This window comes from Canis lupus, chromosome 11, assembly GCF_048164855.1.
Source record: "Canis lupus baileyi chromosome 11, mCanLup2.hap1, whole genome shotgun sequence".
Taxonomy (NCBI): Eukaryota; Metazoa; Chordata; class Mammalia; order Carnivora; family Canidae; genus Canis; species Canis lupus.
The window spans coordinates 13,658,852-13,686,731 of record NC_132848.1 but is presented as its reverse complement, the minus strand read 5'-3'; the positions used below and the strand labels follow the sequence as shown (position 1 = coordinate 13,686,731).

General features: G+C 50.7%; 1 protein-coding gene across 2 annotated transcripts; it reads left to right on the top strand.

Annotated features, from left to right (window-relative positions):
* Positions 1–115: 115 nt before the first annotated feature.
* Positions 116–26,193, top strand: LOC140642530 (bestrophin-3-like). 2 transcript variants are annotated; one of them, XM_072843244.1, is made up of 7 exons: positions 116–202; positions 4,572–4,726; positions 5,978–6,055; positions 6,147–6,299; positions 9,834–9,914; positions 11,638–11,789; positions 23,051–26,193. In XM_072843244.1, the coding sequence occupies exons 2-7, from the start codon at positions 4,577–4,579 to the stop codon at positions 23,961–23,963; spliced, it is 1,527 nt and encodes a 508-aa protein (XP_072699345.1). In that variant the 5' UTR covers positions 116–202; positions 4,572–4,576; the 3' UTR covers positions 23,964–26,193. The 2 variants fall into 2 exon arrangements, with proteins under 2 accessions (XP_072699345.1, XP_072699344.1); XM_072843243.1 differs by having other exon boundaries at positions 128–551.
* Positions 26,194–27,880: the final 1,687 nt, after the last annotated feature.

Genomic DNA, 27,880 nt, shown 5'->3' with positions numbered 1-27,880 from the left:
CCTGTTCTGAAGATCATCCCTCTGGTTACAGTGGCCTCAAGTACTGATAAGGAGAGCATTCCATTCCATTCCATTCCATTCCATTCCATTCCATTCCATTCCATTCCATACCAAACAAGCACGGCGTTCCATGGCAACTGATTTAACCAACCATCTATAGGTTTCCTTGTAGTTGACCAATGACTTGATCTCCAAAGACAGGGTTAGTTCAGATAATGTGTGTGACCCACACACACACATTGGGGCGGGGGGTCACAGCAAAAATCACCATGTCCGTGCACTCTTGGAGGACACATCAAAGTCCGGTTTGTCACGCGTCCTTTGCAGAGCCTAGCAAAGTACTCACACCTCCAGGCTAAAAATCACCAGCTTTCCTTGCTCCACACGTCCCCTTCCAAGTGGTGGGTGTGCTACCTGGGAAAGCGCTGACCCTGGCTTTAGTGCACGCCCTGGGTAACCCCTCAGTCTGCATATTTGTGTTCTACTAAGAAGCCAAGAAAGAGCTTGCCAGCACAATATGATCCCTCCACCTGAATAAAAAATAACCAGAGGTAAAGTTATTCTTTGGTTAAAGGACAGAGATTGCAGCCAGTATAGAAATGGGGTAATTTTTGGAAACTGTGGTATAAATCCCAAAAATATAACCGCCAGCCAATTGATATGAAATGTCTGAAAATAGGCCTCCAGGTAAAGGTTGAACCACTGCCATGAATCTTTAATACAGAACCAAGACAGGTCAGGTCTTTTTTTTTTTTTTTTTAAACGAGAGGGTTTGTTTTTTTTTTTAATTTTTTTAATCTTATTTATTTATTCATGAGAGACACAGAGAGAGGCAGAGACACAGGCAGAGGGAGAAGCAGGCTCCACGCAGGGAGCCCGATGTGGGACTCGATCCTTGGACTCCAGGATCACGCCTGGAGCCAAAGGCAGGTGCTTAACCACGGAGCCACCCAGGTGTCCCAGGTCAGGTCTGTTAACTTCTTGTAAGAGGCCTCATTGTGCTCTGTAAGTCTTTTTTTGTTTTGTTTTTGTTTTTTTTTTGTTTTATTTACTTATGATAGTCACAGAGAGAGAGAGAGAGAGAGAGGCAGAGACATAGGCAGAGGGAGAAGCAGGCTCCATGCACCGGGAGCCCGACGTGGGATTCGATCCCGGGTCTCCAGGATCGCGCCCTGGGCCAAAGGCAGGCGCTAAACCGCTGCGCCACCCAGGGATCCCTGTAAGTCTTGAAAAAGAAAGAGAGAAAAAGAAATAAAGCAGATAATCTGGCTCATGCAACCACTTTGAGATGCACGGAGAAACGAGAAGAGAGGATCGGGGTTCGTTGTTGTTCTTGCCAACCAGAGAAGCCCAACTCCCCGGCCGTGTGCAGGACCCTTCGAGGCTGATATAAATAACCTGAGCATTATCTAAAATGGTAAATAGTGGTTTTGCAGCTGATACTCTGTGTGCTTCACATACTGAATAAAGAGAGCCTTCCTGGGGCGGGCAGTGATTCTCAAACCTTGCCGTGTGTCCGAATTGCCCGCAGAGCGTGGCACACGTGTCACTGCCTGGCCCAACTCCACTGGATCACTCAGGACGAGTCCAACGACTGCTGACCCCCGGACTCACTCCAGACCCACTGAATCAGAATCTCTGGGGAAGAGGCCAAGGTATTTTTGAAAAGCACCCACAGGACACACTGAGGTGCAGGCCTCGGCAGAGAACCCCAGCCCCACTGGGACTGGTTCAGTAGGTGAGGGTGGCGCCTAGCCCTCTCCCCGTGTCATGGGGGTCACACGAGACTCAGGGACCCATACGGGGGACCTTGTTCTCAAAAACACTGGCCTAGATCTAGGATCCCCAAAGCTCCACGAATCGGTGACTCTCAAAATGAGCTCGTCTCACTCCTCCTGTGACTCCGTTTCAGTTATGGTAGCGCCTGTGAAATTAAGCTCAGTCTACGTGGCGCGAAGGGAGGATACTTAAAGCAGAATAATTAGATCCGGAAACTGATGGCAGGTGGTTAAGGATATAAACTGTGTGACTTCGGGTCGTGTTAGAATTGGGGTCCCTGGGTGGCTCAGTCGGTTAAGCGTTTGCCTTTGGCTCAGGCCATGATCCCAGGGTCGCAGGATCCAGCCCCCAGCCCGGCTCCCCACTCAGCGGGGAGTCTGTTTCTCCACCTCTGACCCTCCTCCTTCCCTCTTCTGATGCTCTCTCTCTCTCTCTCTCTTTCTCTCACAATCTCTGTCTCTCTCAAACCAACAAAATCTTTAAAAAAACAAATAAAAATGAATGTGTTAGAACATCATAATAATCAAATTCCCAATACTCAAAAGTTAACTCAAAATTAACGTCTAACCTCAGTTTTTGAAAAAAAAAAAAAAAAACGCTTTAGTTCAGAAAACATGTATTAAATTACAGGTATTAAATCATAATTAATATTGCAAAGTCCACCGAAACGGTCAAGGGAATAGGTACAAGGGTCATCATGGCATCGTTATTCTTAACAGCAAAAAAATTAAAAACAAATGTCTATTCAAAAGAGGACTATGTACATAAAAATTTGTACATGATTAACTAAGAGGCAGGCATTGGGAACAATGGTGCTGCTCTGTGTGTATTAACAAAAAAAGGATCTCCAAGATACAACCAGAAAATAGGAACAAGGTCAGATCCGTATGTGGTATAAAGTCACTTGTGCTCCTAAAACTTAAGCCCGTGTGACGTTTCCCCCGAAAGATATGCAGGAAACTGGTCTCAGTGATTCCTTCAGGGAGGAAAACGTGTGGCTGGGGAAATGAGACTGACTTTTCTTATTAATATTCTTTTGGATTTCTATACCATTTGAATGATTTGATCAAACTTTAAAAAAAATAAAACAGGGGCAGCCCGGGTGGCTCAGCGGTTTGGCGCCGCCTTCAGCCTGGGGCGTGATCTTGGAGACCTGGGATCGAATCCCGCATCGGGCTTCCTGCATGGAGCCTGCTTCTCTCTCTCTCTCTGCGTGTCTCTCACGAATAAAAAAAAAAAATCTTTAAAAAATAAATAAATAAATAAATAAATAAATAAATAAATAAATAAAAAGTCCAGTGTAAACCGCAAAGGTTTAAAGTATATACTCGAGGGGCTCCTGAGGGGCTCAATGAGTTAAGTATCAGCCCCTGATCTTGGCTCAGGTTGTGACCTCAGGGTAGGGGAACCCCACCTGGGGAGTCTGCTTGAGACCCTCTCTCTGTCCCTCTGCTCCTTTCCCCCCAAAAAACTTAATTTTCTAAAAGTACGTATTTGTGTGAACAAGCCCTGGCACATAGTAGATGCTCAGTAAATGTCAATTAAATGAACCTGCTGCCCTCTTTCTCCTGCCCCCGGTTCCCATCTCTTCTCTGCCGTGGCGTGCAGTGCAGCTTGGGAGGTGGGGTGAGCAGTTAACGTGGTAGCGGGGGGCCCACCAAGGGCTGAGTATGTACTGAGCGAGGGTCCTCGCTGGGCCTGGTCCGCGGCATCCCGGGGAGGCAGAGGTCATCATCTCTCTTTCCCACCTGGGCCACCCGCGACCACGGAGGTCACCCCAGGCTCAGACAAGCCAGGTCATATGCACCCCACACACACAGACACACACACACACACGGATTGTAACGCTCATCCTGCCACGACTTGCTGCGGGCACCGTGCACTTTGCATGCGCTTCGCCCTTCCAGATGCTCTTGGCAGGAGAAAACTTTATGTAGGACATCGCTATGACATGAGGTGACAAAAGGCCCTGTTGGCGGAGCTTTGAAAGGGAGAAACCCCCAGGAAAGGAGGAGAGAGCATACGGGAGGCTCCACGGGACGCGCCGAGCCAGGACCCAGAAGGGAGCGAGGGTTGGGAGAAGTACGTGATCCGTGCTTTCCGCGCTACACTCAGTGCTTTGCATTTAGTGCAAACTTATTAGAGTTTGCACTAAATGTAAAGGTGACACCTTTTATTCTTTGAATCCTAATATTTCTAAGTATTCTTTCTCTCAATTTTAGATGAATCAACCCGAACCTAAAAAGGAAACCTTCCCCAGATGTTTTTTCTTTTTTAAGATTATTTATTTATTTATTCATGAGAGACCCAGAGAGAGAGAGGCAGAGACACAGGCAGAGGGAGGAGCAGGCTCCATGCAGGGAGCACGATGTGGGACTCGATCCTGGGACCCCAGGATCATGATCTGAGCCAAAGGCGGATGCTCACCCACTGGGGCCCCTGGGTGTCCCTCCCCAGATGTTCTAGTCCCCATTTAATGTCAGCTTACTTCCTCCTGGCCACCCTATGAGGGATTGCCAACAGGCCTTGCCTTATGTATTATTGTTACCTAACTTGCGTGTGCACCACCCACACACGTTCCTTATCTCTAATACGAGTATAAGCTACTTAATAAAAAATAAATTTATTATTTAAAAAAAAACAAGTATAAGCTACTTGAGGGCAACAACCTTCATTTTATCTTTTTTTTAATTGACCCCCACTGTATGCTCATGTAGCAACCCCGAAAATACACATGGCATCAGTGCTAAACTCATTCTGCATAATTGCACTACTCTTATTTTGTGCTCAAGGGTTTATGACAGCTGATGAAAGAAAATTATTTGACCATCTCAAATCTCCTCACCTGAAATATTGGGTCCCATTCATCTGGTTTGGAAATCTTGCAGCTAAAGCCCGGAAGGAGGGTAGAATCAGAGACAGCGTTGATCTGCAATCGTTGATGACTGTGAGTATGTCGCAAGCCATCGGTATAAGATGCCAGTCAGACGCCGACAGGGGTCTGGACGTCACAGGTCAGACAGGACAAGTCTGCTTCGTCCATTTCTAGAACCAGGAAGATGGGGCTAGTATCAGAACCCTCAACGTGCGAAACAGGGATGATGCACAGGTTTGAAGTCAGGTGGATCAGTAGTGGTTGCGTAGGACCTCTGGCCAAATGGAATCAGCCTCGTACGAGGCTCTGTAGGAAAGTGTCCCTTCACTGATTAGCAGGAGCTGCCAGGAGTTCGGAACGATCTGGTGCCCACGCGGCCTAGTCACCATCCCTGGCTCTCAGGTCCTGGAATAAAATCTGGAGTAAAGATAAACCCACCCGGTCAGCTCTCCCCATCTGGAATTTCCTGAGGTTAAGCCAACTTGTCAGGTACGCCAGGAAACAAGATTATGCTTTCATTAAACGAAATAACCCCTGAGTTCATCTGAGAAACACATTTATGGAAGGGCCGGAAAGATATGTCGTATCTTTCAAGTCATCGAGGAGGACTTGAAAAAAATCCAATTTTCAAACGTTTGATACGTGACAACCTCCTGCCTGAACTAGGCCAAGGGAGCGAATCACAGAAAAACAACACCCGATCTAACGTGAACTCTCTTGCCCAGTCTCGCGTAGTAACTTAGGTGCGACGAAGGAAGAATCAATGGGTTCCAGTCCTTTCTGCTCCCAACAGAGAAATTTCCTATCAATATAAAGGTTGTCCCAAGAATAACAGTAAGTCCTCATTTTGGGGGGTGGGTGCAGGATGTAAAACTTTTTTATCTAAAATCTATAGCAAGCGTGTTTTCCAAAGAAGTAGAGAAACAAACAAAGTGGGCTCTCCACAGAAATGTACCAAAATGGGTAGAAATGACTTATTTAACCTATTAACCCGAGCCTTCCCATCACCACCTGGGGCCAGTATACACGTTGGAAATTGTGGCTTTAGCAGAGTAGGGGATAGTTCCATAAAGTCCAGATTTACTTTAATATTTTAAAAAATGTCCAACCGTCGTCAACCTTTTTTGCGTTGCTGAAGATGCTGATTGTCATTTTCCGAATTTTGCCCCTGTACTCGCCTTCAGAACCGACTACCAGCCTTCCAGAGTCCGTCTCCACCTCTCCACAGACAAATTCATAGAAGACCCAGTGACGAACCCCAGGAAGAATTCATTGGCACCCCCATCATTTTAGTAAACCATGTTTTATCTGTTTCTGGCGTAGGAGATGAACAAATACCGCTCTTGGTGCAGCCTTTTATTTGGCTACGACTGGGTCGGGATTCCGCTGGTTTACACCCAGGTATCACACACGTTGCACGCGGTTCTCCTTGCTACCTGCGCACCCGGGTGCCCAGGTGCCGGGCCCTCACTCCGGCTTGTCTCCACTGCAGGTTGTCACGCTGGCCGTCTACACGTTCTTCTTCGCCTGCTTGATCGGACGCCAGTTTCTGGATCCCACCAAAGGCTACGCGGGGCACGACTTGGATCTTTACATTCCAATCTTCACCCTCCTACAGTTCTTCTTCTACGCAGGATGGCTCAAGGTAGGTAGGCCATGGTCTTGGTGCCCGAGGCCCGGTCCGCAACCTCCATCAGGCTCTACGCTCGGCACCGGGCCTTGGCCGAGTCACTCTGCATGAGCTGGTCACAGGTAGAGGTAACAGTTAAGCACCCAGGGAGGTCATTACTGTTAAACTAGGGATTCAAGAGCGTGGTGAGCTCCGTGTTGCACACGAAGCCAAGAGATTGCAAGAACACACTTTTATGGCCACTGATGTTTTAAGTCCTTGTGTGCTTGCGTGAGGATTAAAATAATGTAATTAAAGTAATAACTAACTGCCTTGATATTTTATGCCACAATAGGCAACGAGGCAGAGTAAAAGGGAGAGACTAAGATGCCTTGGGGGGGCGCCTGAGGAGGCTCAGTCGGTGAAGCAGCCGCCTTCTGCTCAGGTCATGATCCCGGGGTCCTGGGATCGAGCCCTGCATCAGGTCCCTGCTCTGTCTCTCAAATAAATAAAATCTAAAAAAAAAAATAAGCCTTGTATATTAGACTTAAGCATTAGTATTGTATTATTGTTTTTTCAAGATTTTATTTATTTATTTGAGAGAGAGACAGGGAGAGAGAGACAGAGATCACAAGCTGGGGGGCTGGGGGGCGGCCGAGGCAGACGTCCTGTTGAGCAGGGAGCCCGACGTGGGGCTCGACCCTGGGACCCTGGGATCCTGACCCAAGGCCGCCGCTCATCTGACTGGCTCAAGGTAGGTAGGCCATGGTCTTGGTGCCCGAGGCCCGGTCCGCAACCTCTATCAGGCTCTACCTGAGCCCAAGGCGACCATCTGACCTGAGCCCAAGGCCGCCGCTCATCTGACTGAGCCCCCCCGCCCCAGGCGCCCCATATTATATTATTATCTTGGTTCTGCTTAACTCTGTAGTTAGCTACGAGTCTCCGAAATCCCACCAGCTGTGTCACATTAAATGCAACCCATTTTCAAAACCAGAACTGAGACTCCGAAGATGATTCATCAGAATCAAAACCAGAAACACCAGGATTTCTGATGACATTTGGTTTGCCGGGAAATGAAAAACAGGTCAGAGCACAGAGAAGGACAGGTCCCCAGCATCTCCGGGTGCCCCCCACCCCTCCCTGGGTGCCCCAAAACCTGAGTCCTCCATCGCTTCTGTGAACTTCCTAAAGAGAAGTACACACACACCAAGACAAGGGCTCCATGAAGGTAATCGAAATCTAATGACAGTTTGAGGATGACTTGAAAAAAATCCAATTTTCAAATGTTTGACCTTCCGGCCAGCCACGTGGTGCTGTGCTCTGAGGCGGCCTTCCAGGCTGTGGCAAAATTCTCCCCACCATTGTCTTGACTTTCATAGGTTTGACTCTTAACCAAGAAAAGTAAACATGTTGGTCTTTCAAGAAGCTTTTAAGGGACGTCCTTTATAAATGGCAAAGACATTGGCAGCTGGGTGACGGTGATTCTCGATTATTTTTACCCACTTAAGACAGAGAAATAGCAAGAGAGACTAATAGCTCTCATCTCCCATTAGAGGAAAAAAACTAGACTCTAGACTTATAAACAGAAAATCACACGCTAGCCAAATGCTCAATATTTCTGGTCATTCATGGTCTTGTCCCCTGAGTTGAGCTCTAAAATATTAACATTGTTTTTCTTTATAAAATATTTTGAAAGGCAAAATATGAAAATACAATCTTAGCTCCTTTAAGAGATAGACGACCCTAAAAGAAGAGTATTTTCCCACCCGGCGGATTATCTCTCACTTTCCAAGCAACTATTCTATCTTGCCCATTCTAATATTTACAAATTTTTTTTCAAAGTGTAAAAGAACCATCTTAATATTATAAACAGTATATTAGTTATTTGCTGGAAATGAGAGCGTCCAAGAAAGTGAAGGATATTTTTTCAGAGAGTCCATCCAGAAACGTATCACTTGGGGAGGTAAGTGTAGACTCTAATCCTATATGCAGGACTGACCCCATCAAAGTGAAATCCTGGATATCACAAAAATATTTTTAGGGCCTATCCAGTGGCCCATTTAAGGAAAAACCCCAGGCAAGAAAGGGTGGCTAGGCCCTGGACGTTACAGTGAAGGGCTTGGACGTGGACAAGCTGTGAGGCTGCCTGGCCCGGGACTCAGGGTCTGCCCAGGTTTGTCCCTTAGACTAAGGGAGATGCACCTCTCCACGGGGGTGCTCCTCAACTCCAGCCACTCACTCAAGCCTCCTGGAGCTTCACCCAGTAAATCAGAATCTCTGAGGGAGGGACCGCACACTTTTAAAGCTCCCCAGGTGATTTGGTTCTTCATCCAAGGTTGAGAGCAACTGCTCTAAGTGGTTAGTGGTTAGACTTAAATCCTAAAAATTAAATATGTAGACTTTCTACCACAAAGCCTGGGAATATAGAAACTCAAGCAATCGATGGCGTCCTTATTTTGTACACTTGTTTTTCCCATCTAGACCCAATGTAAAATCTTGCTCTCTTTCTCTCTCTCTCTCTCACACACACAAAATAATTAAAAACAAAGGGATTATTTACTTTTTTAAATATTTATTTATTTGAGAGAGAGAGGGAGGGAAACCGTGAGCAGTGGGGAGGGACAGAAGGACTTCGAGGGAGAGAGAGAATCCCAAGCAGACTCTGTGCTGAGCGCAGAGCCCCATGTGGGGCCCAATCTCATGACCCCAAGATCATGACCTGAGCCGAAACCAAGAGTCGATGCTCAACCAACTGAGCCCAGGCGCCCCTCAAAGGGATTATTTCAAAAGGAGAATAACAGGGGAGTCCTATTTGGCTTATAAATCTCTCAACAAGGCTATCCAATTCCAGAACTTGGTAAGCTCGTGTCCTGTTGATCAACTATTAGAAAATATGTGGAAAAAATGTGCTAAGAAGCTACCTAAAAAAAAATTTAATTAATTAAATTAAATTAAAAAAAAAAGAAGCTACCTAAGCTTTTCCCAGTGGGAAAACTGACTCACCAGACAATAGCAAACCCTTTAGCATAGAACAAAGTGAGGCAAACTCCAGCTTTGTGACTCTGGCTCTCCGACTCCTGCACTTCGTGGTTACGTCCAGGAATTGTGGAAAAGCCTTGTATTATTTTCTTTAATCGCGCTTTAACTCTTTCTTCGCTGTCATACGTTCCCCATGGTCGCATTTCGGCTTATCCCCTGGGTGCTTGTAGTTTCCCGAAGATCGCAGGCCCGAAGCCTGGACGTGCCCAGCACCTTGCACCTTGTCGTGCCCCTTAGCCCGCACCGGTTCGATTTGAACCTGAACGTCACTCGCTGGGCTCTAACGGCACAGGGCTTCCCCTGGAGGGGGTCTGTATGCCAGACCCACAGGAGAGCAGGCCCCGGCAGGTGCCGCACTGGAGCCTGAGCCTAGGGCCTCGCCTGCAGGTAAGCATCCGTGTCCGTGGGGTGACCCACTCCCCTCTGGGCTCACATTATGAACATGGCAAAGGGCACCACCTTTGCCCCCTCCGGCCCGCACTCAGTCTTCACGAGCATCACAACCGACTCATTCTCTGTCCTCGACAACAGGTGGCCGAGCAGCTCATCAACCCTTTTGGAGAAGACGATGATGATTTTGAAACCAACTGGTGCATTGACAGAAACCTGCAGGTTAGAGCAGCTTCTCTCTCCTGTACAAGCATTAATAATTTAATAATGAACTGCTTGTGCTGCGAACGCACCTGAGAGCTTTAGCTGCAAACGGAAGAGGCTTGGCTTTGCACCGTGTTGTCTCACCTCCTTCTGGAACCTCCCAGGTCCTGGGTCTCAGTTGCAGGGAAATGTAGCCCCTTTTAAAGAGAATTTCAAGCCCGTATTCTTTGTTTCTTTATTAGCTCGACACAGCCTCTTCCATCTTACTGCAGGGCGATATTCGCACTCAGTCTGTCATCTGTTCTCTGTGGTCGCCCATGGGAGGCTAGCAGGGGCGTGGAGGGCAGCCAGGCGTGATCTGGCCGGCGTCCCCAGATGCCTGTCCTGCAGGGGCCTGCGGGCCACCGGGAGCATGGGCCACACCGGCCCCCATCTCACATCTCCCTGCACTGAACTGAACAGACCCCAGGACCCTGACCCCAAAGCATTGCCCCAGAGAGGTTTTCCATGAGGAACCAGCATGAGAGAATTTTCCTTTCAGGCAGGACTCTCTCCTGAGACCATTCTCTTCCCCCACAGGCTGGGAAAGAATTTCATGTTTTACCCAGCTCTTAACCGGTCTCACACGTTTCACCAGTTGGTTCACAAACTGGCCCCAAACATGGAGAGCCGGCAGAGAGGGAACTCAGGGACAGGGCACCCAGACTGGTGGGTGGCAGGTCAGGTAGGCAAGGGAACTCCCAGGCCTTTCTTGGGCAGCCGCCCGCCAGGATCTCCATGCCCGCCACCAGGATCGCCAGTTTATACCGGGTTCGGCCACACACTCAGTCCAGAGGGTCTCAACACACAGCTCCTGAGGCCGTGGCCCCGAACCTCCCCCAACGATCACACTCAGTCTACCAGGGAGGGAGCATAATGGCTAGGCCGCTCGCTCTTTGTAAAAATTGGATTTGCAGAAGATTAATCATTTATTCATGCATCAGCGTGTCAAGGTCAAGAAGGGAGACCACTCTACAGCCCGAGCAGCGGAGACTTGCCGATGTGCTTCCCCCCGAACAAACAAAAAGTCAGGGCACGTAAGAAATGATATCAAGGGATCCCTGGGTGGCGCAGCGGTTTGGCGCCTGCCTTTGGCCCAGGGCGGGATCCTGGAGACCCGGGATCGAATCCCACGTCAGGCTCCTGGTGCATGGAGCCTGCTTCTCCCTCTGCCTATGTCTCTGCCCCTCTCTCTCTCTCTCTCTGTATGACTATCATAAATAAAATAAAATAAATAAAATAAAATAAAAAAAAGAAATGATATCAAGTGTGTTTATGGAATCAACGGAATGGGATATTGAGAATCCCTGACTCCTGTAAGATCTGGGACGATCAGGTTGCAGTCGGGACAGACATTAGACAACACGGGGACTTTGAAGAAAGTAGTAGAAGGTGTCACTCCTGCCTCTAGGCAAAATGTAGCCAGGTCCACTCCGGGCCAGTGGTTGCTAAACCAAGTCTGGGCAGTTTTATAGCCAAGTGCTGTCACCTCCATTGCCAAGCGCTCTTGTGCAGTACACAACATGTACAACTCTCCGTGGCAGCCCTGGTTAGAGCAAATATGAACAATAGACATTTGTATTTTTACTCTTGCAGACTGTTCTATCCTACTGCAAATCCCATCCACCCCCTGCCCAAGGGGCCCCTCTTTCTTTATACAATTCATATCCAAATTCATCTAACAGTAAAATGATGATTTTAGGTCTCTCTTTTGGCTGTGGATGAGATGCACATGAGCTTACCCAAGATGAAGAAGGACATTTACTGGGATGATTCTGCTGCTCGACCGCCTTATACCCTGGCAGCTGCTGACTACTGCATACCCTCATTCCTGGGGTCAACGGTCGAAATGGGGTAAGTGCATTTTTTAAAAACTCATCAATGTTTGGAAAATAAGTAGGACTCTGTTCTGATCTTTTTATGCCCCAATCTTGAGTTTACTTTCACGATAACTCTCAATTATTAATATCTTAGAAGGCTAGCCTTTTCAAATGTTCAGATATAATTAATATGCCCAAGTTTAAGAGTGAAAAGACTATAGTTTCTGGTTTAAATGTGGCATGTGTGCTTGTGTGTGTGTGTGTGTGTGTGTATTTGGGGATACTTTGCACTTTATTTTGCAAATAAATAATATTTTTTTTTTCCTAATCATTATGAAAGTATCCCCTTTTTTCCTTCCAATTTGAAAAGTAGTTTAGTTATTCGATTATAGAGTCATATAATCATGACTATCAAAACTAAGTATATTTTTAACAAGTATTTATTGAGCATATAGCACATGCAGGCACTGGGTTAGACCACATGGAGGCAAGCAAATCTTAAGGAATGAGATAAGTTTTATCAAAAGTTTTCTCTAAGATTTAATTCAACTATGTTTGGTAGACAAGTCAGTCTCTGTTCTATAGTTTTACCATAACAATCTGTCCCTGTGTACTTAGCTTTAAATAAATGGGCTGTGGCCTGAAGGAAATCATGCACAGTTCTGGAATAATTTTATTAAATCTGATAATGTATTTGATTTTGGAGAAATGTGTGAATGTGGGGGAAGTTTAAGTATGTTTGCTGAAGGCAGATGTCACAGTTTCCAAGTAACTCAAAGAGACGACTGTGGACAAATTTAGAAAAATCAGAAGAAACCCCTCTAAAAATTGTAGAAAAGGCACAAAACACTTTTGCAGGATTTTCCTTATGACTTTTGGCAAAACTATGTTTGCTAGTCTTTGAGGCCAGCTCTCAGCAGATTCGTGAGGCGGGTTCCCTCCTGTAGTGCCACCTGGGATCCTTTCCTGTCCTCCCCAGCGGTCAACCCTCCCCTCTCCCCACCATCAGGACATGGAGCATCAACGCTGCTCCTACAAGGCTTTACCCTTGGCTGAATGTCTCTTAATCCTAACTCACAATGGTTTGTGGCACTTCTCCTCCAAAGAGGCCTCTGAGGCTGAAAGCCTTTCGAGATCCAAAGGGAAAGGTGACAAGTAGAATTTCGGGTGTTGTGCCAAATGATGAGAGGATTTAGAAGCCGAGAGATTTGTGGTGTTGCCCTCAAAGCACACCCTGGAGGGGGTCGCACTCCCCACCCCTCTACCCTCCAACCCCCACCTCCCCCCCCCACCTCCTCCCACACCCCCCACCCCCTGCCAGGCTTGCCTGCTCCGAGAGGGCCTGCTAAGCCTGGACTCTGCGGTCCAGCACTTCCTCCAGCCCGGGGTGCTCATCCCTCCCCCGGCCGGTTGCTCAGTCTCCATCAATAGCAATTCACTGTCGTTTGCACTTCTCAGCATTTTGTAATACATCCCGCAGGGGCACTGTCAGGGATTTTGAAGACTTTCTTGATTTTGAAAATTAACAGATGTTCTTCTGTGAGTTTCTTTTTGGATCACTCCATTCCCATCACTGATTAATACAAATTATTTGAAGACCTAATTTGTAAGAGAAAAGAAACCAGCACATTGGGTAGCAACAGGGAAATCATTGTGATGACGCTATTTAGGCTGTAAGAGCCTGTGGGTTCCATTTCTATTGTCCATTTAATTGTTTTTGCAGAACGGTTAAAAAATTTTTTTTCTGGTCAAGATTTTTATCTTGATCTGCACATTCATCCCAATTGTTATAATTTTACAGTCTTGTGTGTCCAGGTTCTTTAGGAAGTATTAAAATCTGTATTTCTCCTATTTCTAAATATAGAAATTCAGATTAGGAATTCACAAGACCTCACAGAAAAGAGCTACCCCAAGATAAGTATCGAGAAGATTAGAGATTGTAAACATAAAAAACACTCCAGGTGGAACCATGGAGCATTGTCATTGTTGGCTTGTGTAAATCTCTTATGGATGTCAGAGTAAGACGTGGAAAGATGAAACAAGTCTAAGTTATTTTTTGCATTAAGCTAGTTCTGGGAACTCCGGGACACAAAATAAAATGCGGGAGAGAAAATTAGGAGATAGGATCTTTAAGAATGCAGCAAAGTGTTTAGTTGTCAGAATTCTTCGAATTAAGACCGCCCATTTGCTGGCACGATGGGAACAGGTACAGGCAAAGGCCAGCGTCCATCGGAGCCGCATTAACTGGACTCCTCTAGAACCAGCTGATCAGAAAAACAATTGGGCAAAAGCTCACTTGATCTTGATTTCCTGTATGAGTGAGGACCATTCAAGGGGAGCCTCACAACCCAGGAAGCGTCGCTCTAGGGACGCAGGCTTTTGGAGAATTCACAGAAATGCCCTCTTTGATCCATCACTGTCGATTCTTTCCAGGACTGTGCTAGTAGACAAGTTGTTTCTGGTTGCCTGTGATGAAAACCAACTCCAGCTAGCGTAAGCAAAAAGGGGTTTTTTGGGTCACATCTGGAGACTAGCCTCGATTTGGGTCTGGCTGGATCCAGAGGTTCAAAGAATGTCTCCAGGGACTCACTATTGCCCTGTGTCTCTGTTCGGCTTTTCTCTCCACTGGCTCAGGCTTCAGGCAGGCTCTCCCCTCCCAGTGGCAAGACGGCAAGACGGCAGCCAGAAGCTTTAGGCCTGCAGCCTATCTTCTCAGCAAATCCTATGGAAAGAGTACATCTCTTTTCCAACTCTTTAAACTAATGAATTAATTGGCTAGACTTGGCTAACATACCCATTCTTGAACCAATCACTATCAACAGGGAGACATGACGTTTTAATGAGCCAAGGCTGGTTCACGTGTCCATCTTTGGACCAACGGTGTGGTCAGCCCCAACCAACCATATGGAGTAGATGATGTCTTAGGAAAATGAGAGTGCTATTACCAGGAAAGGACGAATGGTTCGCTGGGCTGACAAAGCAGTAGATGTCCTCTAAAATCACAAAAGATAATTCCCCAGGCACTGTATTATTCACTCACTGAATACAGGGTCAATATCAAAGAGCCAACTGACTGAGGCTCAGGGAAAGGGAAAGGGAAAAGTAAGGATTATTGTAGCACAGGTGATCTTATTGATGATGACTGAGCCAATGAGCTCTTTGCATGTGAATAAAGACCAGGTGTCAAAATGGTATGGATGCAAACATTTCAGACAAGTGTTGGCTGCTTGAAGTGCACATAAAATCATTTCCTGGATGAGTCTTTTATTTTCTTACTCTATTTAGGATGTATGTTCCCAGCATACGTAATTCAAAATCAAATTTCCCTTATCTTTTCAGATCAGTGTTTCAAGCTTATGATCACAACTCCCATGGCCCAGAAATTCTAAAAATCAAGGCAATGCCCTTCAATAACTGAGCAAAAGTACTATCCAAGGGCAACCTGAGAAATCACTCTGCCTCCTAGTTTCCTTTACATTCAGCACACTGCTCATTTCCACATAAAAAAGGAAATTCCTTAGAGACAATTCCTCCCTTCTCCGTATTCAAGAACATGTTGAAAATATTGCTCTATTTTCTACACATTTACCAACTGTGCACTAGCGAAGTAAAGTAAGCTTTTCCCCATTTTTTTTTAATCTCAAGTACAGATTTCCAATATCATGTTTTTCATTGTATCTTCACATAGGGAATGAACTCATCCATTTATTCAGGCAAAATATGCTTTCAGGGCCTGGTATATGGTGGGTTCTATGCCAAATGCTACATAGAGACGAAAAACCAAAATCAAAACCAAATATCTCATAAGCTCACAGACATAATGAAGAGAAATGTTATGATCCGGTGTGGTAAACTAAGCAATAGAGAAATACTCGGTCTTATGGGAACACAATGAAGGGACACACTTCAACCAGCCTAGGAGCTGAGAAGTCTAATGTGCGTCTTTAAGAATAAATTTGGAGCTAGCACACAGAGAGGAATAAGGGGATTCAGCAGAGGGTAAATTCCAAGCCAATATGAGCCAAAACAGCAAGAAATGATACTGTATTTGGAGTACCAGGTTTTTTTTTTTTTTAATTTCAGCATTATTGAAGTAGAGTTGACATATAAAATTATAAGATATTTAAAGGACACATTGCGGTGATCTGCTGTCTTAATTTAGGCATCTTGTCATTATCTTGTCCATGGAGACACCATTAATCAAATTGAAGAGAACACCCTCAAACGACCGTAGGAAGAGTTGTCTACGAGATACATGTAAGGAAAACACGCCCAAGCCCTGAAATGCAAATGGGTCTTCTCTGGGCACTACTAAACACTTATGCCCAATAAACCGAGCTTTACCAGAACAAACCTAGAATGCTTACACTCAAGCCAGCGTTGCTGAAAATAAATTTCCTTTTACAACCCACGAAAAATAAGATTCAGGCCTAGCCTGCCACTAGTGGGAGGAACGATGCTTTTCACATTATACCACCATGAGTCACTCCAAAATCCTAATTCTTTTTTGAATACTTGGAATTATCCATTAGCACAAATTTATAAGTCCCTGCGGAATGGAACCCATGGAAATTAAAGACCTGATGTCTCATAACTCCCTTTAATCCTGTCTTGAAACTCAAAACCACCACGAGTAAAGAAGCAATAATCCCTTAAAGGCATTGGGAAAACCCTAATGCGATACCTATCCATAACAGCTGGAGGATCCCAAATCCTGGAGGAGAGAGGCTGGAGCTGCTTATGAAATGGATCATTTGACTGTGCAGCATGGGTCTGTGCTCGCGCTCAGCCTGTGAGCCCTGAGGGGCTGGCCGCCGCGCCCATGAAGAACGCTGCTGCCGTGGGCTTTCTGCCAGGATTCAGACAGGTCACCACTGCCTCACGTTCACAGTGACCTTAGGGCCTGGGTCTATGAAGTCAGCTCAGGATGCACTTAGAAGAGAGGAGAAATAGGGACGCCAGGGGGCTCAGCAGTTGAGCATCTGCCTTTGGCTCAGGGTGTGACCCCGGGGTCCCCGGATCGAGTCCTACATGGGGTTCCCTGTGGGGAGCTCGCTTCTCCCTCTGCCTGTGTCTCTGCCTCTCTCTGTGTCCCTCATGGATAAATAAATAAAATCATGAAAAGAAAAGAGGAGAAATACACAAACTTCTCTAAGAGTTCCTTCTTGTGAGGAGCTGAGAGGTTTATTTAGGATTTAGTTGGTACGTAAAACTGCAACCACCTCCCCAGAAGTAACGACTTTTACTTCTCTGTCTTTAGTCCCAAGGTTCTAAGAATGTGTAGAGATAACACAATTATTTTTTTGCAAGTGTACGTATGTCCTAGTGTGCAAAGCACTAGGATTATCCAGCACAGAGTATTCTTAGTGGAAAAAAAAAAAAGTATTGTTAGTGATACAGGTCTGAATATTCCAAAATATACATTTAAGAAGCTAAAACTTTATTAAATTGTGGTTAAATACACTTCTAGGTGGATGTTTTAGTCCGTAATCCTTTCTTAGCTGACTATGTTCAAATATTTTAGCTTTACTAAAAAATACACAGTCACTATTGCATGCTTGGTTGTATACAACCAAAAATACCTCAATTTCTGAATCACTAACTTCAACGAAAATGTGTTCTGGGAACATTGATTTTCACTTAATGCACCAGAAAGGAAGGAGAGATGGAGTCTCCCAAGGAGAGGAAGGTGCATCACGTCGGTAATTTTAGAACCTTCCTGAGGATTCTTTGACGTGTCGGCATAGGTTCACCACTGGCACTCGGTTTCCACCTTCTCAAAGACGTGAGAGGGGTAGAGGACTTTTTCCTTTTCTAGCAAAACTCCTAGAATACAGCAGTAGGGAAACGTGGGGACTTCTCACCAAGTGAAACCCCACTTTGGTTTCTGTTGTTGTTTTCTATTTTTTGAAACCCCGCTTTGGACCACAACCTTGCCCTTGGTGTGGGCAAGCCTTGGGCAGAGCCGGCAGAGAAGCAGGAGAGCGTGGCCAGCTGCGTGTCACCTCTCCAGGCTCTGCAGGCCTCCCACGACGCTCCACCTCTGGAAACTGCGTCCCCAGCAAGGGAGTTGGGAGGAGCGCCGGGTGGACACACCCTCCGTCCACCCGATTTCCCTCCCCGCGTGGGCCCGCACCTCCCAGCTCAGTGTGGGACTGGCCTTTCCCATCTTATAAGTCCTGGGCTCCCGCTTCGACAAGGTTCTGCGGCGCAGGTCATTAATGCCAGGCCTGGCCTCTCATGGGTCGGGAGAGGGCATTTTGCATTGCCACGAATACGCGCCCCTCCCCACGTGCTGCTCCGGCTCTGATAGATTTTTCTGGCAAATCATCATTAGCTCCCACCAAGGCAGCTGCCAGGCTCTGAGGGACCCCAGCCGTTTGGAGACAACAAATCCGCCGTGAGAAGTGGAACTCACCATAGCAGACATCAAGTCCCCAAATTCCTCATTGACATCCTGTTGACATGACCCAAAATTCGTTGAATTCAAGTTGTCAAATGACCACTTTAAACGTGACGCAGCCACAGCCACAAAAACGACGACCGCGCGAGGTGAGGACGTTGGCTAAGGCTGCGCGACGCGCAGGTGCATCAGGTCTTCAGCCCGAGCCCGTTGACTTCCGAATGTTCTACGTCCCTCAGAGGTCAGTAAACCTGGGGGCTAAGAAAACACACAAGCGGCCCCGAGACAGAAAGGCAAGCATCCTCCACGCTCATCCTTCCGTCTTCTGAAGCGCGTATTTACACGACCGCGCACGCGAGGTTTGTTAAAGCAAACACACACTTGTTCGACGGAACCTGCGTCAGGCGTCCCGAGTCCTCAGGGCTGCTTTGGTCTTTCTGAGTCATTCGGCCCAAGGCTTCCGAGGGTCGCTGTCGCCTCCAGTAGCCCCGTCCCCTGCCTCTCCTACGGCAGCAGGAGGGGACAAGCAGCCCGAGCGTTTTTCTTGAGTCCTTAATTGAACCACGGCCGCTGGTGGCCCCAGAGGTCTGTCCCTGGCAGGGGGCCCTGTGGGGCTGACCCTGTCCCGGGTGCTCCACGGGTATTTTGAAAATGTGAGTTGTTGGTCTTTTCGACAGCTGAGATTGAGGCAAGAGCACATCCCATGGCTGTGCCATCCAAGGCTGGCAGCTGCAGGGTGACCCCCCCCCCAGGCTCGGCCTGCACCCAGCGGCCTGCCGGGCTTCCCGGAACCTCTTCTTTGTGTCCCCCCCGCCCCCTGCCCCGCCACCTCCACCCCTTTGGGACAAGCCCCCCTCCCCTCGTGGCTTCCGTATGGATGCTTTACAGCTGTGCACTCAGGGCTGCTGCAGGATTTGGCAAAGTCTGCAAGGGCAGGGGAACCCCCCGGGGGGTCCCACCTCCTTCTCCAGGAGGACCCAGTGTCTCCCGGCCTCCTGCTTCCTGTCCACGGACTCCGAGCCCCCAGCTACCCGGGAAATGACTGCTGCGTCCTCCCCTCTGGGGTGTCCTCTCTTGGAGGAGAAAAGGGAGTGACCTTTGGGCAGACACTCTCGTTCCCTCCAGCAGGTGCGACAAGGCCACAGTGCCTCGGAGGTCCTCTCCAGGAACCTGCCAGTCGTGCACAGTCCTTTCCGTACCGCGCACCCTTCGAAGCTCGTCCGCCCTGGGTCTCCTCGTGAACCTGCGGGGCGGGTGCAGGGAGCACCGTGGCCATAGCTTCTTGAGTCGCAGGGAGGGTAAGGGGGTCCCCCAGGCCACCCGGCTGGTCCGCGGCAGCCCAGGCAGCAGGAATCCTGGCTCTGCGAAGCTCCCAAAATAAATCATGCTCCTCACCACAGAGGCAATTCTCAAATTCCATCTTCTGGACACTAATGTCTCCATGGCCCTTTCCACGAGCGTCCTCGGGGCTCTGATTACCTGCCCAGCGAGTCCCGGAACCTCAGCCCTTTCTCATCCGACCTTCTCTAACATACAGCAATATACCAAGTGCGATTACCCTCAACGTATAATGTTTCTGCTGTGATTGTTTCAAGGCCTTCTAAGAGGTGCTGTATTGGGGCCTCAGGACTGTCCTGACCCTATACACTTGGAAAAACCAAATGAAGAGGAGATGAAGGTCTAAAAGGACCTAAAAGGTACATCCAAGCCTCCCCACTGGGACCTGAAGAATCTCTGATTTATTTATTTATTTATTTATTTATTTATTTATTTATTTATTTATTTATTTTTTGCAATCTGTCTTTACTGGCTACGGAGCCTCACACACCCAGGGCCAGGGCTGGGGCTCCGACCTCCTTGAAAGCAGCCATGTCCACACTCTGCACATGCTCCTCAATCCTGGTGATCTCCTCCTCCTCCAGCAGGTCTGTCCCCACCTTGTCGTCGTCCACCACACACTGGATCCGCAGCTTGCGGATGCCATAGCCCACCGGCACCAGCGTGGAGCCCCCCAGGCCAGCCCGTCTAACTGGGTGGAGCGCACGCAGGCCTCCAGCTGGGCCATGTCTGTCTCATCGTCCCAAGGCTTGACGTCCAGGAGGATGGAGAACTTGGCCACCAGCGCTGGCTTCCGTGTACTCTCAGCTTCAAACCATTTTGTTCTTAGACCACGGTTTCCGCCGTCGCGTCGGGAAGCCTGACTATGGGAGAGAGGAGCTGGGGATCCTGCACGGGCAGTGGAACGTCCCCTCTTGGAAATATTTGGACGAAAGGTCGCCAGGTTCCTCGCTACTGCTCTTTGATGGCACCAACAGGCGAAGGGAGGGCTTCCTTCCCCACCTCGGGCCCCCAGAGCGAGGCCGCCAAGCGTTCCCCCAAGGACCTGCTCATGGGTCTTTCTCACCAACAGGCATGGGAAGTTCCCACACCGTGTTCCTAACCTCAAAGCCTTCCTGGGGATGACAGGGGTCCTCAAAGTTGCCCGACCTGTGGCTTGCCCACCTTGCACACTACCAAATAGCGCGAGTCTAGTTCCGCCCTCCACTCGCAAAGACAGTCCATAGCTGCCCCAAAGACTTACTTTGCCCCAAATGTAGCTGCTCAGGGACATGCCTTCTCCCTCCTTTTACACTGTGCTATGCAGAGCTGAGGCAGCGAATTTATTCACAGCAGGTGCTCAATGGATTTAGCTGGGTAAGTGGGTAAATCTCCCGCGTCCGCAGCACAGGCTCACGAGGCAGGAAGGTGCGGTGGGCTCCCATTGGCAGCCCTGCCTCGTGTGTCCAGTGGGGAATCAATAAGCCAGAAGCTTATTGATCACTAATCAATCAGCCAGAGCGTTGCCCTTTTTTCAGCTTGCTCTCTGCAACGGGGCTGGTTTTCTCTCCTCTGTGGCGCAGGGACTGAACCCTCTCACCTCCATTGGGTCTACGTATCCATCACATCAATGCACAGGGAGAGCATTTTGTCCTTGGGGTTTACTAACCCTTAGGGCTGCCCAAAGGGCCACAAAGGATAGTACAAACACGTTTCCTGGAGGATTGTATCACTCTTAACATGGGTGTGTGGTTTAGAAGGAGTCAAGGAAGACAAATCCCAAAAAAAAAGTCAAGATCGCAGCAAATGCAGGCCAGAGGCTTGCCCTAGACAGCGAGCTTGCCCGGTGCACCCCGATTCCCAGGGCGGCGGAGCGGGGCGACGTCCATGAATGAGGAGCTTGAGGCTGCCCCGGTGTCTGGAGGCGGGACCCACGAAGTCCTCGGGGTCCGGAGGGGGTGGTGCTGAGGCTGGGGCCTGTGCTGCCCAAGCCAGAGTATCACGGTCACAGCTCGGGAGGGGGGGGGATGGATGAGGGGGGCAGCCGAGGGCCCTGCCGGGGCTTCAGCTTAGCAGCCCCAGGTTGGGGGTCAGAGGCCCATTGGCCACCTCAAGCCGCCACCCTCCCGTGGCCGCTCACTCTGCACCTTCGGGGTACCCCAGCACCCTCTGTTCCAGCCTCTTCCCCTCCGGTGGCGGCCTACAGGTGTGTCATCCCCACGGGTGTCCTCCCCAACGGTGGCTCCCAAGAGCCCTGGGAGCACTTGAAGTTTAAGGAAGTGGCTCCTCTCTAACCTCAGTAGGACCCTAACGGCCCAGAGCTAGCAGGCACCTGCGTGGCGGCTGTGCCCTCGGCCTGCAGGCCTCACTGCTGTCCCGCCACCCGCCACCCGTTTTATTTATCTCCGCCTTGCAGGAGAAGAGTCCAAAGGGCAGGGTGGGTTGTCGTAGCCTCAGATGTTGACAGGTCAGCATTACCAAAGCCAGCACACTTCAGCAGGGGGAGCCGGCCACGCTGGAGGCCGCAGGCCCCCGTCCATGGAGGGGATTGTCCACAGGGTTCACCCTTCTCCTTCCTTAGCCCCAGGGGAGCGGCAGGGACTGTCCTACTCAGGAATCTCTACCTGGCGCCTGACACCAGGTAGCAGACTTCGTATAAAAGGCATTAATTAAGAGCAAAGGCTTTAAAAAAACAACAATAATAATAATAATCAAAAGAACAAAGGCTTTGGAGTCAGATTTCTGAGTTCTGGCCCTACGGGCTACACCGCGGCCTTCAGGAATCTCCCTGGGCCTCAGTTTCTTCATCTGTAAAGTGAAAATCCTAATAGTACCCGGTCACCCGATGAATGTGATAATTCAGGGAGGTGATGCATGGGAGGCACTTAAGTAAACTTAAGTGAACGGCAGCTGCTTTTTGCACGACCTTGAATTCAGCTTCGAACGACCTTGAATTCAGCTTCGATCCATTGCTCTGGGGGGTTTTACGGACCCTCAGTTCAGGGCCTGAGTTCCGGGTCATCGGTCATGAGGGAGAAGGAACACACATCGTGCCTTTTGTTTTCTTTTTGTTTGTTTTCTTTTCTTTTCTTTTGTCTTAACGTCCGCATCTCTAGATGAGTGATTCTCAAAGTGCGGTCCGGACCCACTGGAAATCCCTGAAAACCAAGGACCCCCCCCCCACCTACTCCCCCAGACCCAAGTCCTCCAGATCAAAGCTATCTTTGTAACAACACTAAAAGGATTTTTACCTTTTTCACCCTCATTCTTTCCGAGTACGCGGTGGGCCTGTCACGTGCCACGTGAGAGGTCATCACTTAGCCCACGGGCTGTGTGCGTGCACATCCTGCATGTGCGGGCCGTGGTTGTCGTTGAACATCCCTGCGCTATTTCTAATACAGTAAATAGCAATAGGCATAACCCACAGAAAGAAACCTCTTCGGGGTCCCCAATAATCGTTAAGAGTTTATGAAAGGGCCCGGGCCCCAGGGGTCTGGGACCCTCGATCCCCTCCCTCCCGGCCCTGTGACGCGAGCCTCCGGAACCGCCGGGGCTGCACCGTGTCTGTGTTTCAGGCTGTCGGCGACCGAGCTCCCCGGCGACGAGTGGCTCTGGAGCTTCGAGAAGCACGGCCAGCGCCGCTCGGTGATCAGGAGGGTCAAGAGGTTCCTGAGCGCCCACGAGCACCCGGCCGGCCCCAGGAGGAGGAGCTACGGCCGGCAGGCCAGCGACAGCTCCATGTTCTTGACGTCCAGCGGCGACGCCAGCCCGGCCGGGGACCTGCTGGAGGTGCCCCCGACGGGCCCGCGCCGCGCCCCGGGCGCCCGGCAGCCCTGCTCCCCGAGGGGCACCCCGCTGCACTGCAGCCTGGGGGAGCTGTCCACCATCAGGGAGGCCAGCACCCCGCAGAGCCTGAGCCCGCAGGCCAGCGTGCGGGTGTCCCCCAGCAAGATGCCGCAGCTCCCCGAGGTGCTGGTCACGGGGCCCGAGGCACCGGGCTCCACGGCCTCCCTCCAGAGCGCGGACTTTACAGGAGTCGAGCCGAGTGGGACTGGCCGGCAGCAGGCGCCCGGGGCATGGGATCCATTCCCCGCAGGGACAGGGACCCCCCCTCCTGGGGACCCGGGGCCCCCGGCGACTCCAGCCAGAGACCAAAGGAGCATCCTCACGCCTGCCTCTGGCGAAGACCCAAGCGATGACAGGTTCCCCAAAAGGTGGAGCCTCCCTGTGTCCAGCCAGGCCGCCCCCGCGGGCCACCGCCCCAAGCCCCCCAGCTCCGAGCCCGTCCTCTCACTTGCCACCGAGGCGTCATCGGAGACCTGCGGAGTCAAGGCCGTGGGGGGCTCCCGCGCCTCCCCCGACGTGCCCCACTTCATCGAAAGCCTGGACGCCAAGGAAACGGACATCATCGACTTTGACAACGAGCAAGCTGGGGGGGCATCACCTGAGGGGCTCCCGGAAAGGCCCAGAACCCGGTTCCAGCCCTAGGCTCTCGCCTTCCCTGGAGTTCAGCCTCAGTTCCAGGACAGACACGCGGGGACCGGTCAGCGCGTTACAGAGCCGACCCATGGGATGGGCTGCTAGAACCGGGAACCCCAAACACGTGCACGTGGCGCCTTGCAAGGTGACCCTCACCCCGGAGGCACGGCTCAACCAAGGAGTCCCAATAGTGTCCACGTGACTTGCGGCTCAGACAGCTGTAGATTTGGAAGGGGCCGTATAGACCACAGCCCGGCCCCCCAGTTTGGCCTAGAGGGAGACAGAGGACGCTCTCCTCCCCACTTTTTCTCTTTCCTCCCGCTCTTCAGTCATAAAAAGAGGGAGACGCGTTGCCCCTTCCTAACAGCCACTCTTTGAGGCTTTCTAACCAATAGCACCTTCTAGAACTATCACCACTTCCTGATTCTTAAGCTTCATCAGCGTCACAACTGTCGTCTCCCTTCAGTTTCTTTTTCTCTGTTTTTTTTCTATCCTCTCACCCCCTGGTCTCCTGCTTCGACTCCACCTGCCAGGTGGTACTCGTGTTCCCCGCTGCTTACTTCCCGCCACAGTTTGCAAACTCCCACGGGGCAATTGCAGGTGTCCGCAGGTCTAGCCTGACACCCCGGGCCTCCCGCGGGAAGGGGTCTGGGGGTGCTGATGGCAGACATCGCCATCCTTTCTCCATCCACCCCCTGGTCTCGAACCCTGGAGACATCAGAAGCCAAGAGGACAAGGAACCTGCCTAACCGAATGCCAGGGAACCAAAGAATAACAAGGCCGGAGTGTGTTTCACTCGGACTCCTGAGCAGAAATCCCAGTCGTGTCACAACGAGGACTGGTTACCGCGGCTGCCAGGTTGTTGGCGTGGGGTCGGACATTGGAGCTGGGAGGTGAAGAAGGGGTCCGGGACTGCACGACGGGGACAGGACGGGGACCAGCTCCCTCCAAGGAGCTGTTGGGGCAGTGGTGGGTCAGGGCCCTGACTTTGTGCGCAGAGGCCATGTCCCAGGAGGGCGGCTCTCGCCACCTCTATCATCACCACGCGGGACTTAAATAAAGTGACCCCAATCGCTACCGTTTATCCAGTGCTCATGGGCCCAGGCAGGCGCGTGTACGGTTCACGGAGAAGCCCCCCAGGACCCCAAGGGCCAGGGCACCATTCTCGCCACTTTCAAGATGAGGAAAACAGGGCCTTCGGAAAAGCCAGGTGCTGTGACTTACAGTCACACAGCCAGAAGGTGGTGGAGCTGGGTCCACCCGCCTCGAGAACCACCCTCTTACCCCGGGCCCTCCCTCCCTCCCCGAGTCGTGCCACGGGGAAGGCCCCGACCCCGCAGCCGTGTGCCCACAAACTGGAGGACGCCCCAAGGAAGCCAGGCCTGAGCGTCTCCAGCCTTGGCAGGCCCTCTGGGTCCTCCCTGCTGGTCTTAAGAAAAAAGAAAAAAAAAAGGATTTTATTTATTCATTCATTTATGAGAGAGGAGCGAGGGGCAGAGGGAGGGGGAGAGACTCTCAGGCCGACCTTGCACTCAGCACAGAGCCCAGGGCAGGGCCCTGAGTGCACCCGGGAGGCCCACGCGGTCCCCTTCGTTCCCCTGACGGTAGAGAAGTCAGCAGGACCCGTCTCGCTTCCTCGTCCCCCACCTCTCCCAGCACGCAGGGCCACAATCAGCACATCTTTACAAGACACGGCGCCCAGCTGGGCCACGCACGCTGCGCGGCAGCCGGGACAGGGACTGTAGCTGGGAGATACCGGAAGAAATACTGCACGCGGATGGTTGTCTGTGGGGTCCAGAGTGGCAGCACCTGGGGAGGGACCGAAGCTCCCAAAGCGTGAGGTAGAGACTGTGTGGTCGCGCCCCGATGCCGCACAGCTGAGTCAGCCCCCCCGCGGCCCCCGCCCGGAGGCTCCTGTACGTGGCTGTCTCCACTCAAGCCCCTCTAGTCTCCTCTCTCTGGCTTTACCTGTCGCTCAAATTCAAATACGTTTCTACGCAGCTGCTTTCAAAATATAATCAATTTTTGTTCGTAATTCCTTTGTCCAGAGAATTACTTAGTTGCCTCAATGTTTCATCAGACTCTGAGGGGCCTCCCGTTCCCTCCTTGCACGGGACACTGAACAGCGACTCGCTCGGCCCCACGCGGTTGGGATCAGCCGTAAATGCGAGCGAGCCACTGCCCACGCCAGAAACTTCCAGCCCCCACATGAATGATCAGCTGGCCGCCGGGTCCATCCCACGGCAGCCCCAGCTGCGCCTTAGATGCCACCCCCGCCCCCAGCCCCCGGCCCAGGAGGGCCATGAGGCCCAGGCCCCGGCTGCCCTCTCCCTGCCCCTGGAGCTGGCTGTGCCTGATGCCCGCCCGCAGCTCAGCCAAGCGGAGGGCCCGTGAACGGCTCCGTCGTCCAAGGATTTGGGGGTGACCAGCCCGCTCACACACCACACCAAAGAAGGCCGCTCTCTGCTCTCCCACTGACCCTGTACTTCGGGGCCCACCGCCACCGAAAGCACATTTTTTTTATTCTATTAAAGATTTTATTTACTTATTCATAAAAGACACAGAGAGAGAGAGAGGCAGAGACCCAGGCAGAGGGAGAAGCAGGCTCCACGCAGGGAGCCCGAATGGGACTCGATCCCGGGATTCCGGGTCACACTCTGGGCTGAAGGCGGCGCTAAACCGCTGAGCCACCCGGGCTGCCCCGGAAACATATTTTAAATGGAGAAAGGTAAAATTTACCTGGTATTTAAAGACTCCCACATCCTGTCTTTCAGTGTCTCCCCCTCCAGCCGCATTCTCCTCTTGCCTCCAGGTACCCCCGAGCCCCGAGCCCTGAGCTCGGGCAGCCTCACCGAGCGGGCCCGGAGGCTCGTCCTCTGACTCCACCTCCCCTGGGGAGCGGGCCCTTCCCGCACCTGGGCCCCTGTGAGCAGCGGAGGGGGCAGGCGGGGCCTGGGGACCCAGGACCCTGGAACGTCCGCGTGCTGGCAAGGGAGAAATTGTGGGATCTGTACAGTCTTAGAACCTTGGGAACAAAGAGAAGTAAAAGTCGTTACTGCCGGGGAGGTGGTTGCAGTTTTACGTACCAACTAAATCCTAAATAAAGCCCTCAGCTCCTCACGAGAAGGAACTCTTAGAGAAGTGTGTGTATTTCTCCTCTTTGCTTTTCAAGATTTTATTCATTTATTCATGAGAGACACAGAGAGAGGCAGAGGGAGAAGCGGGCTCCTTGCGGTGAGCATGATGCGGGACTCGATCCCAGAACTCCGGGGATCAAGACCTGAGCCGAAGGCAGATGTTCAATCGCTGAGCCCCCCAGGCGTCCCTATTTTTTTTCCTTTCATACGCTTCCCTGGGTCTCTCCCATCTTCCTGTCTCAGGCGTTTTCTATGTTTCCTTCACTTCTCACCCTACAAAGCCCGGACCTCACCCCCATGGCGACAGTGCCTCCCCGGCCCAGTAGACGCACCCATCCCCGCATCACAGTGGGGAACTTGCAAACAATTAACTGCCCCTGTCCTTCCCACTGTAATCTCAGAGGATTTAGCACCCCTGGGTTGAAGTTAGAGGACCTTCTTAGGGCACCTACTCTCCCCACACCTGCTCCTCTACCAGGTAATTTTGGAATGAGCACCACAACCGTAAAAGCTCCTAACTAGGGGCAGCTGGGGGGCTCAGCGGTTGAGCCCCTGCCTTCGGCCCAGGGCATGACCCCGGGGTCCTGGGATCGAGTCCCGCGTCGGGCTCCCTGCATGGAGCCTGCTTCTCCCTCTGCCTGTGTCTCTGCCTCCCTCTGTGTGTCTCTCATGGATAAATAAATGAAATCTTTAAAAAAAAAAAAAAACCCTCCCAAGAGTCAGATTCGAATCTGATTCCACGTGCCCTTCCCTCAACTCATCAGGTGCATGACCCGCAACAGTTTCTGA

Coding starts and splice junctions, on each gene's coding strand:
- LOC140642530 (XM_072843244.1), top strand. CDS start 4,577: ATGACAGCTGATGAAAGAAAATTATTTGACCATCTCAAATCTCCTCAC. Junction 6,056..6,146: donor TTCCGCTGGTTTACACCCAG/GTATCACACACG, acceptor TCTCCACTGCAG/GTTGTCACGCTGGCCGTCTA. Junction 6,300..9,833: donor TCTACGCAGGATGGCTCAAG/GTAGGTAGGCCA, acceptor CCTCGACAACAG/GTGGCCGAGCAGCTCATCAA.